Source organism: Dromiciops gliroides, chromosome 6, assembly GCF_019393635.1.
Source record: "Dromiciops gliroides isolate mDroGli1 chromosome 6, mDroGli1.pri, whole genome shotgun sequence".
NCBI classification, from domain to species: domain Eukaryota; kingdom Metazoa; phylum Chordata; class Mammalia; order Microbiotheria; family Microbiotheriidae; genus Dromiciops; species Dromiciops gliroides.
Genome location: NC_057866.1, coordinates 169,888,326 through 169,900,767, shown reverse-complemented (window position 1 = coordinate 169,900,767; position 12,442 = coordinate 169,888,326). Strand labels below are relative to the sequence as shown.

The following is a 12,442-nucleotide window of genomic DNA, read 5'->3' as shown; positions in this document are numbered from 1 at the left end:
TGCAAGCTTTACACACAAAACAAGTTTGGGGATACCTGTAGGTTCCACAGGTTGTATTATTTCTGTTAGACATTTCATTTTTCTGGGCTGAATAAAGGGAAATGGCCCTAGGAAGTGATTCCCTCTCTTCCTCTCATTCACATGTATAGGAATCATTTCATAGAGATGGATAATCAATCATTCATTCCATGAAAGATTTTCAGCCTTTGTGTGGCATCCCTATTCTAGGACATTTGTCCACAGTTCTCTCATGAGGCCTCTTTTCTTTTCTCTCTATAGTCTCTTGCTTGGTGATCTCATCAGCTCCCATTGTTTCCAATGACTATCTATGCAGATGAATCACAGATCTATTTATCCTTCCCTGGTCTGTCTGAGCTTTAGTCCTGCAACACCAACTCTTTGTTGGATTTGATGTCCTATGTGTCAAGCTCAACATGGCCAAAGCAGAATTCATTATCTTCCATCCAAGTCCTCTCCCTCTCTGAGCATCCCTATTAATTTTGAGTGCACTATCTTCTTTTCAGTTAGCCAGGCTTGAAATGTCAGTGCCATCTTCCCCCCTCTCGGCTAATCAATTACCATCTCTTGTAATTTCTCTCTCTAATATATACCTTTCTCTCCACTCAAACAGCCTTCGGTCTTTGCTTATTTTAATAACCTTTTCATTGGTCTTCCTCAAGTCTCTTACCATCCAAACCATTCACTAACTTGCCAAAGTGATTTTACTAGAGTGCACTTCAGTGCTTTCCTATTAACTCTCAGATCAAATAAGTCATTTGTTTGGTATTTACAGTTCTTCACAACCTGGCCCCTTTTTACCTTTCCAAGGCTTCTTAGCCTGATCCAGGCTGTCTAGTTGCTATTCCTAGAAGGGCACATTCCATTTCCCCACTGTGCTTCCGCACCGGCTATTCCTCATGACTGAAAATCCTCTCCTTTCCAAATCCCTGATTCGGAGATTCCCTTTAAGACTCAGCTCGAAAGCCTCCAAGAGGCCTTTACTGGTCTTTTCAACCACTAGTTCCATTTCCATTTCACATACTACCAGTTACATTTCATCTACTTTTCATCTTGTATGTTCTGATTTAAATATCTTGTCTACCTTTTTTAGAATGTAAGCTTATCGAGGGTAGGGACTGTTTCAGTTTTTTCTTTGTTCCCCCCCCCCCCTCCAGCTCTTAGCTCAGCCCCAGCACATGGTAAGTGATTAATGCTTGTTTATTGTTTGATTGATTCATTTGTCTATCCTCGCTCTGTGGATGACTGAAGGGACAGAGCAATGCTCCCATTTCTCCTTCAGCTCAGGCTCAGTTAAGATTCTCAGAATGTAGTGTGTGTCTGTGTGTGTGTGCGTGTGGGGGGTGTTATTGTCTGCAGGAAAACTTTAGTCTCAGAGAGGGGCCCTAGCTGCTGCCTCAGTGGGGAGGGGATGCTCTCGAGCTTGTTTATATTTTGAGGAGCTCCAGATGCCATATATCTTCCTAAATCAACACCTTAGCAATCTTGTAGCTGGTCTTGCCATGAATTAATAACAAGGGCTCACAGACTTCCTCCTTTGACATTCCTGGTGGTAGAGTGAGTGGGGGCTGCTCAGCAAGAAACTCACACATTGCTGAGTAGTAGCGCGGCATAATAAACCGTGGTTTACACCCATGTGTTTCACAGACTTCTCGGGTTTTCTTGGAGGCTTTTCCTAGGAGGACCGCCCTGCCCTCCCCCCACCCTTCTTTATAATAATCCTCGCACCAGCTGTGCTGCTATTCCTTTGACTCCATCTGTCCTTCCGCTGGGGACAAGTCTATCTCACCAAATGCAGAACACAAGTTTGGCTATCCAAAATGATTAGCGCCCCAACCTCCTCCCCTCTTCCGGAGCTAAGCGCCCTGTCTTCTCTAGGGGAGAACGCTGCTCCCTACGGATCTAAATCACTGCTTTGCACGCGAGGCTGTCTGCCCCGGCCCTAACCCGATCTATCCCCTGTCCAATCTCTCTCTTCCCTTCCCGGATCCAAGCCTAGCACTTTGCCACTAGCCGGGTCTCGCGGCCAGCCACAGCCCGGGAATCGTGCCCTGCGGCAGTGCCGCAGCTCTCTGGGTTGGAGTTTGCCCTTGTCTGAGCGATGTCACATGGTGAGGAGGGGTAGGCGGCAGAGAAGGGGGCGCGGCGCTCTTCTCTCTCCTTGCTGCGGAGGAGAGACGCAGCTCTGCGAGCACGAGCAGCAGAAGCGGCCGCAGCCACGACTAGGGAGCTGTCCCTCCCCGCCCACCAACCCCTTCACTCACACACTTGTTATTCACCGCACCAACTTTCTCCCTCCCTCCCTCTTTCTCCTCCTCTTTCTCCTCCTCCTCTCCCTCCCCGCGTGTGCGCGCGGCTAAAATGATTTCCTCCTTTTCTGGCAAAAGAAATAATGCACCTGACTTTACCAGGGGGAAACAACCAGCCGAGCAGAACAAGGAACAGATGTAAAAGGAATAACGGCAGAGGGAGAAACCGAGATGAGACCGATCTAAGGAAATCCAGGGGATGAAGCCGGAGAGGAAGGCAGAGGCAGCAGCAGCAGAAGCGGCAGCTTTCTAGTCTTGCCTATGTTCTAGGCAGAGAAAGACTTTGCCAGTTGCAAAGTGCAACCTCGAGAACTCAGAACTGCCGTTTGTCTATTTGCTAAACAAACTCTTTCCTCCTTGGCTGAGACACCGGTTCCTGAAGGAGGCTCCCTGTAGAGGCACTTGGCTCTTCCTATAGCTACGAAGGAAGACAAACAGCAGTTTTCCAAAGAGCTGATGAACTGAGGTGAGCAGAGGGGGAAGAAATGAACCCCCCTGGGAGAAGGAGGTGCAAGGCTCTGCAGCAGCAGGAAATCCCGGCTGGGCAACGCCTGATGTTCCCCAGGAGAAGGGAGACGTGCCGAGGATTGCAATGGGATGCTCTGGCTGGGGCGCAGCTCCGGCTCCCCGCGGAGAGAGGAAGCCAGAAGCAGAGACGCGGCTGCAGCGGCGGACAGCTGTGCACTCTGGCTGCCGGGCAGCGCTACCTGCTGGGGCTCTTCCTCCACATGTGGCTGTGGACCGCCTCCGGCTCGTCCGCCCAGGTGTACAACCTCAGCTTAGCGGTGGACGAAGGGCTCCCTCCGGATACTCTGGTTGGGGATATCCTTGCCGGGCTGCCCGGTGAGCAGCAGGGGGTGGGAGACGGCTTCTTCCTGTCTGAGGACTCGGGCGACTCCCCGCTGCTCGACGACTTTCACGTGGACACCGACACAGGCATCATCCGCACCGCGCGCAGCCTGGACCGCGAGCGGCGGGACCGCTACAGTTTCGTGGCGGCCACGCTTCTGGGCGCCGTGGTGCAGGTGGAGATTACCGTGAACGACGTGAACGACCACTCGCCCCGCTTTCCAAGCGACTCCCTGCAGCTAGACATCTCGGAGCTCAGCCCCCCCGGCACAGCATTCCGCCTGCCCGGGGCCCGGGACCCGGACGCGGGGCTGTTCAGCATCCAGGGTTACACCCTGTTGCAGCCTCCCGAACTCACGCAGAACCCGGAGGGACGCTTCTTCCAGTTGCGCTACGGAGGCCCGGGGCAGCAGCCTTCCTCTTCGGGCTCCTCCTCGTCTTCCTCGTCTTCACCACTGGAGCCTCTGGACCTCGTGCTGGTGCGGCGTCTGGACCGCGAGGCCGCCGCTGCTCACGAGCTGACGATCGAGGCATGGGACGGGGGCAGCCCCCGGCGCACTGGCCGCCTGCAAGTGGAGGTACGCGTCCTGGACGAGAACGACAACCCGCCGGTCTTTAACCAGAGTGAATACCGGGTGGCGGTGCGCGAAGACGCCCCGCCGGGCACCGCGGTCTGCCGGGTGCACGCCACAGACCTCGACTTGGGGCCCAACGGAGAAGTGCGCTACAGCCTCCGCACCCGGCAGCCTTCCGCGGGCGGGGTCGACAGCGAGGGCGCTTACTTCTCCGTGGAGGAGCTGAGTGGCTTGGTGCGAGTACGCCGGCCGCTGGACAGGGAGTCCCAGTCCCGGCACCAGCTGGTTGTGGAAGCTCGGGACGGAGGCGCCGAACCCGAGGCCGCCAGCGCTCTGGTATCCATTGCAGTGCTGGACGTGAACGACAACCGGCCCTCCATCCACTTGCTCTTTCTGACCGAAGGCGGCGGAGCTCAGGTGTCAGAGGGTGCCAGGCGCGGGGATTACGTAGCCCGAGTCTCCGTGTCCGACCTCGATGGGGACCCCGAGGGGGAGGAAGCTGCCGAGGTAGGAGCGGGCAGTGAAGGGGGCAGCGCGGGCATCACACTCTCTTTGGAGGGCGGCGTGGGCTCCTTCGCCCTGCGGCCAGGAGGCCCCCGGGATGTGTTCTTCCTCTGTGTGGAGGGGCCCCTAGACCGGGAGAGCCGCAGCCACTACGAGCTGCTGCTGGTGGCCACGGACTCGGGTTCCCCGCCCCTTAGCACCCAGGAGGCCCTCTTGCTTCGGGTCACCGACGTCAACGACCAGGTACCCCATTTCAGTCAGGAGCGCTATTACGCCTCGGTGTCTGAGGCCGCGGCGCCCGGCACTGCAGTGCTCCGTCTCAGCGCCTCAGACGGAGATGAGCCGGGCACTGACCAGGCCAGGGTGCGCTATGTCCTAACCCAGGTCCAGCCCCCGAACGACTGCAACCCAGAAGACGCAGCTCGTGGAGCCAGGTGCCATCCTCTGGCCTTTGCTGTGGACCCAGAGAGCGGAGTGATAAGCACTACCCGTGCTTTGGACCGGGAGGTTCAGGAGGCCGTGGAGCTGCAGGTGGTGGCCCAGGACCTCGGCCAGCCCCCGCTCTCCTCCACCTGCTGGGTGAGCGTGACCGTGGAGGATGTAAATGATAGCGAGCCCGTCTTCCAGCGGCAGGTGTATAATGCCAGCGTAGCTGAACATGCCCCCTCCGGGCACTGCTTTTTGCAGGTGAGGGCAGGGGTCATCTGGAGACCGGTGGCGGGAAGGGCCAGGGCGGTTTTCAAAGCCTGGAAGGGAAAGCGATCCTTAGTAGTATAGTAAAAACTTGAATGATCTAAAAACCAAAAGAAGACCTAAGTTTCTCCTGTCTTTCCTCTTTGACTGGAGGGAAATCAGTGAAACTCTCTGGCTTCTGAGTTTTCTCAATTTGCAAAAACCACAGACTTGGGCTTAGTATTGGGCAAAAGAGCAGTGGGTCAGGAATCAGAAAAGCTGTGTTCAGTTCTCTAGATCTCTGTGACCTTGGCCAAGTCACTTCACTTAATTTGGGCTTCAGTTCTCCTATTTACAAAATGAGGTTGAATTAGATAAACTCTAAAATGCCTTCCAGGATGGAAGGGTTTTTTGTTTCCTTTTTTTTTCTGTGTCTAGTCACACAAGCTAGTTTGAGAAAACAAGACAAAAGAAAACTTGCTGAGTCCAAGTGATAACTGGGACACACAGTAGTGCCTCATTTATTTGGGCACTGTTGGGGAATTAAGTGTGACATGCGTATTTTCTAGATAACTGATGCTTCAATTATAAAAAAATGTATTTGGGTGAATCACTTTCTGAAGAGTATTTCACACTTCCCTGTCTTCTTAAGACAAGAAGTATTGGAACTAATTCAAACTTTTCTTGATGATTCAGGCCCATCATTAGGAGCATCATTTGTTCTGTTGAAATGCCCTTAGGGCATGTAGGGCTATACACTACTGCTGTGCTTTTAAAAATTCTCCTATTTGCTTTTTATAGTTATTTTTTCCTTTTCTCTCTCAAATTCAAGTTGTCAGCATGATGACAGCTGTCATTTCCAGCTGTACACACCCCTTCTCGCTGCTTCTAATTTGGACTAAGCAGGAAAACCTGCTCAGATCAATGGGATCATTAGAAATAGGTGCAGAATAAAAGTAAATAAGGTATGAGCTATTTTGAAAATTCAGAGACCCCCCCCCTTTTGCATATTTTTGTTTGTTTGTTTCCCATCTGTGTTCTGGACAGTTAGAAGCTGCAGCAAAGGGACCTACAGAGGAATGAAGTGTCAATGTATTTTGAGAAGTGATTGAATGGCCAGTTCTGTGAATGTGCAATTGCCTTTATTCTTTTAAAACAATTTGTAAGTACGGCAATATTCTTCATTCTCTTTATTCTTCCCCATATCAAAGCCACCTATTTCAAGGAGACACGGTTTCCAGAGGTGACTTTTAAAGATGAAGTTATGACCATTGAAGGTTGGACTTAGGGTGTGGGATGTTGAACTAAATAGCATTTAAGGCCTCTTCTAACCCAAATGGACCATGAGAAAATAGAAGCCTAGGGAGATGAAATTACTTGTGTAAAGTCATGGGAGTATCAGAGCTAGGATTTGAATACAGGTCTTCACTGCAAATCTAAGGCTTATAATTGGTAACAGGTGACCATAATTCTTTGTGTGAATTTTTTTTTTAGATATGTATTAATCACCTCAGGATATTGTTGTTGTTGAGTCGTTTCAGTCATGCCTGACTCTTTGTGACTTTATTTGGAATTTTCTTGGCAATGATACTGGAGTGGTTTGCTATTTCCTTTTCTAGCTCATATTACAGATGAGGAACTGAGGCAAACAGGGTTAAATGACTTGTCCAGGGTCACATAGCTTGGAAGTGTCTGAGTCTGGATTTGAACTCAGGAAGCTCAGTACACAAGGAAACTTGGGAGTCCCTACTTGCTGGGTGAGCCCAGTCATGTGCCCATCAAATTACATGGTATAGTTTGCTTGAAGTCAGTGTTCCTTAAACTGTGGTTTCTGGAGCCCTGACTCCATTCAATCTTCATCACCATAAAGGGAAGCATCTCCCACAACCTTTACAGGTGCCTCCACCTTTCTCTCCTTTGAGGCATGCAATGCAAGGCAGTGTGATACTACAGCAGCAGGTAGGGGGAGACGCCATCCCACTCCTAGCCATGTTACCTTTCTTAATCTGTTTCTTCATGTGTAAAATGGGCACACAGATGTCTGCCCTGCTTCCCTCACAGAGTAGCTAAACCAATGGCTGTCTGAGTTCTTTGAGAATTAGAGAGTGGGGGCAGCTAGGTGGCACAGTGGATAGAGCACCGGCCCTGGAGTCAGGAGTACCTGAGTTCAAATCCGGCCTCAGACACTTAACACTTACTAGCTGGGTGACCCTGGGCAAGTCACTTAACCCCAATTGCCTCACTAAAAAAAAAAAAAAAGAGAATTAGGGAGTGATCTAAAAATACAAGGGACTAGCAAAAAGTTAAAGAAAGGACTCTTTGTAGCTCACTCTTGGTAGTACTGACCCTTTTTCTTTCCTAGCCAAGTGCTAGGCACCTAGGAGAGACTCAGTAAATTCTTGTAGGTTAGTAGAGGTAGAACCAGATCACACCTGGAGTTTCTTTCAACTTTAGGATTCTGTGGTTGTATGAGTAATTTTCAAATTTTTGTGGGTTTTGGGGCAGCTAGGTGGTGCAGTGGATAAAGCACCAGCCCTGGATTCAGGAGGACCTGAGTTCAAATCTGGCCTCAGACACTTGACACTTACTAGCTGTGTGACCCTGGGAAAGTCACTTAATCCTCATTGCCCTGTAAAAAACCAAAAAAACCCAAAAAATTTTTTGTGGGTTTTGTTTTTTTGGTGAAAAAGTGTCATGGAACGAGTTTCCTTTTATTACAGGAAGAGTATGTCAATATACTTACCTTGTTTTTATTTTGTTTTGAAAATTAATATTTTTCGATGACAAAACTTGATTTTCTTTCTCTTCTTTCTAAAGGTTTTCCCCCAGGTAAAAAACAAAACCCTTGTGACAAATAAGCATAGACATGCAAAACAAATTGCTTTGTCCAAAAAGTAGATGTCCAATTCTAAACCTGAGTCTATTACCTCTATGTCAGGAGGTGAATCTTGTGCTTCAAATTAGCTGTTTAAATTAAATTTTGTAAGTAGAGATAGCATGAGACCTGGGACTATGTCTCACCTCCTACACCTACCAGTTGTGGGACTGGAGAAGGGACTTAACTCAGTGCCCCAGGCAAATTACTATGATTCTGAATTACAGATGAAAGCCTGCAAAGCATTCCTCATAGTGATAAAATCATAGATTGAGAGTCCCAATGTCTCCCCCCCTCCACCAAAATAAGTTCAGTATTGAATTATTGAAGACTACTCTCCAGGAGCAAGTAACGTCTTTTTTAAAAAGCAAATTTCATTTTTGATAACAAGCATTAATTTTCTTTCCCTCCCACCTTCCCCCATGCAAATGGGGAAAAAAAGAAAACCCAAACCTTTATAACAAATATGCATAATCAAGTAAAAAAAATCCATGTTGTCCATGTACAAAAAAATGTATCTCTTATTTTGCATTTATGTCTCTTTCTTCTCTGTTAGGAAGTGGCTACCATTCTGCATCACTGGTCCTCTACAACAAGGTTTCTTAAACTGTGGGTTATGTCTCCATATGGACTTGAGTAACTAAATGTGGCCATTCTCAAAAAATTGGCAACAGAAGAAAGGCTATGTATACCTATTTTATATACCTATATACTCAGGGTCATGAAAAAATTTCTCAGGTAGAAAGGGGTCTCGAGAGGAAAAGATTTAAGAAGCCCTGTTCTAGAATCATGGTTGGTCATTAGTATTGATGATAGTCCTTTTGCCTTTTAAAATTGTTCATTAAAAAAAAAAAGCATAGTCTTTAGGGGCAGCTAGGTGGTGAAGTGAATAAAGCACTGGTCCTGGATTCAGGAGGACCTGAGTTCAAATTCTGCCTCAGACACTTGACACTAGCTCTGTGACCCTGGGCAGGTCACTTAATCCTCATTGCCCCACCCCCCCCAAATGTTCATTTTTGCAATGGCATTTTTGTATACATTTTTCTCCTGGTTCTGCTCAATTCACATAGTATCAGTTCATAATGTCTTCCCAGATTTCTATAAACCTTCTGCTTTTGTCATTATAACCATAGTATCCTATCATGTTCATATATTTTATTTACTTGTTCCCTAATTGCTGGGTACCCCCTTAGTTTCCAGTTTTTTGGCACCACAAAAAAGCATATATGATTATTTTTGTACTAATGTGTCCTTTTTTTGCTTTGATCTGAGTGATATCTTTTAAAATCCTACCCTGGGGCAGCTAGGTGGCACAGTGGATAAAGCACTGGCCCTGGATTCAGGAGGACCTGAGTTCAAATCCAGCCTCAGATACTTGACACTTACTAGCTGTGTGACCCTGGGCAAGTCACTTAACCCCCATTGTCAAGCCCCCAAAACCAAACCAAAACCAAACAAAACAAAAAACCTACTACCCTGTGGGGAATGAGTAAAGCTGGTGTTCTGGGCTCAGAGAATATGTATTATTGTGTCTCTTCTGAAACATGGAAAATAAGAAATACCATTCAAAAATCAGACTTAGTAGGAAGTCCCCTAGAGGACATGGGTTTTAATAGAACCAGCCAGTCTCTGCTAAAGCCTGGCCTGTATAGTTGTGTCTAAGGCAACCTCAAGAGGATAGATGGTTGTACCTCTGTAGGGCCATTTGACTTAAGGTTGAGGTCAGCCTTGTTAGCTGATGAGAACAAGGTGTGAAGTGATAAGAGCCTCACCTGTGAGTGAAACCAGCTTAAGCAGTAGGACTATTTGGACAGATAAATCAGGACAGAGAGAAATAGAGCAGGCCTTCCTGGGTCAGCAGTCACAGAATTCCAAAGAAGAAAGGCCTTCAAGGCCTCTTCATGGTCAATGAAGGCTGGCCCAGGGGAAGAATCTTTGGAATCCTTCAGATAGCATTGAGAAGCAGAGGAAGAGGAATGGACGCAGGCAGTGAGGTGTCCCTTAGCTGAGACAACCCAACTCGTCTGTGACACGATGGAAGTTTCCTCAGGCTAAGCTTTTAGTGGTCCCTGATCATGTCAGTTGCTCACCCAGTTTGTGCTTTTATATTCTGTTTTCCTTTAGTTTTCCCTTGGTTTCTTAGTAAAGCTCCTTTAGAAAACTCTACCCATTGTCTCTGCCTAGATGAAGGGAAGAAGGATTTGGTCCATACCTACATAAAGAAAGCAGTTAGAAAAGTGAGAATTCAAGTGAATATGATCCAGGGCTGAACCTGTACACCTAAGGTACTTTCTCTCCCAGGGAATGGGTGTTTGCCATACTGTAGGTAGCAGAGACTGTAGCCCTGGGACTTAGTCTGCATCTTGAACATTGCCTTCCTTCTTCCAGCTGAACCTTGCAACTTCCCAGGGTTCCAGTTCTCAGACTGGTCCAGACCTTTGTCCCTAAAGCTTTTTCCTTTCACCATATCCTAAATCATCACTGATACATGAACACCAACTCAAAGCATCTCCTGAACGTCTGGTCCATTGGCTCCAGGGGTTCAGAGATTTGAGATGCCTCAAACTTAATTACCCTAATTATTCTTCTGCCACTGTCTCACGGTACCAGTTTCTGTCACCCATTTCCCTTTTACCCTTCCTCAATGGACTCTAGGTTATGGAAATGAATTTTCTAGGATTTTCATAATGGAAAAGAGGGCATACAAATTTAGAAATAATACCCTAGGGGAAGGCAATTAATTAAAAATGCCAATAGAAATAATGCTGAATCCAAAATTAGGTGACTCCAAATTTCCTAAATTCTACTCTCTAACTAACAGTTCCCAAATTCTAGTACTGACCCATCTAATTTCCCTTAATCTAGGAACTTCTGGTTCCCTCTTTACTGTGTCATACAGGAGAGACAACAGTGAATTCCGAGTAAGGAGTTATGGTTTCAGATCCCACCTCTTTCATTTCCTACCTGTTTGACCTTGGCCAACTTATTCAACCTTTCAAGGCCTCATCTGTAGAAGGGAAGTTGGAATAAATAGCCTCTGAGGTTCTTTATATTATAGTTCTGAGTGAAAATGGTGTCTTCCTTCATAAAATAGTTTTGTGATTCACTTTACATGTATATAGCCACATTTAATAATTCTTCTCTAAGCAGTTCAGAAAAGTGTCCTTATTCTTCATTGCTGTTTTGTCTAGTCTGAGATTCAGGAATCCACACCTTGAAATAATTGTATGAATTTTTTTGTGGGGCAGTGAGGGTTAAGTGACTTGCCCAGGATCACACAGCTAGTAAGTGTCAAGTGTCTGAGGTCGGATTTGAACTCAGGTCCTCCTGAATCCAGGGCAGGTGCTTTATCCACTGTGCCACCTAGCTGTCCCAAATTGTTCCATTCCATTGGAAAGATGATACAAAGGGACAGTCAGTTTGACATGTTACCTGAAAGGAGTGGATTTGATGTGGAAACTTTGCCTTTGTAACACTGAGGATTGTTTTCTGATGTCCCTGGTAACTTAGTATTCAGATCATTTTCATACGATAAGATGCCTGTCAAAAAGATGAGCTGAATTAACCATTTGTCATTGTGATGCCTATCTTTTCTTAATCCCCTTCATCTTCAAGACAAAGTTAGATGTGCTCAATCTAAATAGAAGAGCATTAAGCACCCTTCCTCAGCTCCACCAACTTGTGTTACTGGGCCCTACCAGAGATCAAGGCAGAATTCTTGTCAAAAGGGTGTACCCTGTGAGGTCTGAGAGGAAAGGTTATTGCCTTCATGAAAGAGGTGGCATAGGAACTGTGTTAGGTGAAGACTAAAAAGGTTTAAAGGAAATAGTCCCTTCCCTGGAGGAACTAATATTATTCTGGTTGTGGAGGTGGGGAAGGAGAAGTACACAAAGGTATTGTGTACGTTTGCTATATATACACAATTAATGAACATGAAATATACGTAAGGTAAAAAAAAATACAGTTATAGGGGAGAGAAAGGAACCAATGACTTGCTATTGGTCAGTTTCTGAAAAAGTCTCTTGCAGGAGGTAGTACTTGAGCTGAACCTTGAGGGATATTAAGAGGATACCAAGAGGTAAAGGTGAGGAGAATGTGGCATGGGGGACAGCCTTTGCAAAGGTCTGGAGATCGGAGGTGGAATGTGGTATAGGAAGAACAGTGAGTAAGTCACTTGAGCTGAACTTTAATGAATAGGTAGGTATTCAGCAGGCAAAGAGGGAAGGGGAACCCTCCAGGAATGTGAAACAGTGTCAGCAAAGGAATGGACAGAGGATAGCATAGTGTCCTAGGAGTGGAGTAATCCAGTTTGGAGAGAGTTTAGGATAGGGTGGGGAAAGTGATGTGAAATAAGACTAGAAAGGAGAGAGATGTTAAGTGGTGAAGGGCTTTGAATGCCAGGTGAAATAATTTGAATTTTGATTCATAGGCAATAAATAACATGACCAGATAATTATTTGACAGTATAATTATTTTGACAGTGACTTGAAGAAATGGGTTGGAGGAAGGAAAGAGGAGAACATATCAGGAATCTCTTGTAGTAGTCCATATGAGTGGCAATGAAGGTCTATATGTGGTGGTTATGGGAAAAGAGAAAGATGATTTCAAGAGATGTTCCTTTTTTTTTTTTTTGCGGGGCA

At 46.8% G+C, this 12,442-nt stretch overlaps 1 protein-coding gene across 1 annotated transcript in view; it reads left to right on the top strand.

Moving 5' to 3' along the window:
* The first annotated feature begins 2,812 nt into the window (after positions 1–2,812).
* DCHS2 (dachsous cadherin-related 2) overlaps positions 2,813–12,442 on the top strand; it is a 353,317-nt gene continuing 343,687 nt past the window's right edge. The window contains exon 1 of the mRNA XM_043972284.1: positions 2,813–4,942. Coding sequence (XP_043828219.1) covers positions 2,813–4,942 — 2,130 coding nt within the window. The remainder of the gene's footprint in view (positions 4,943–12,442) is intronic.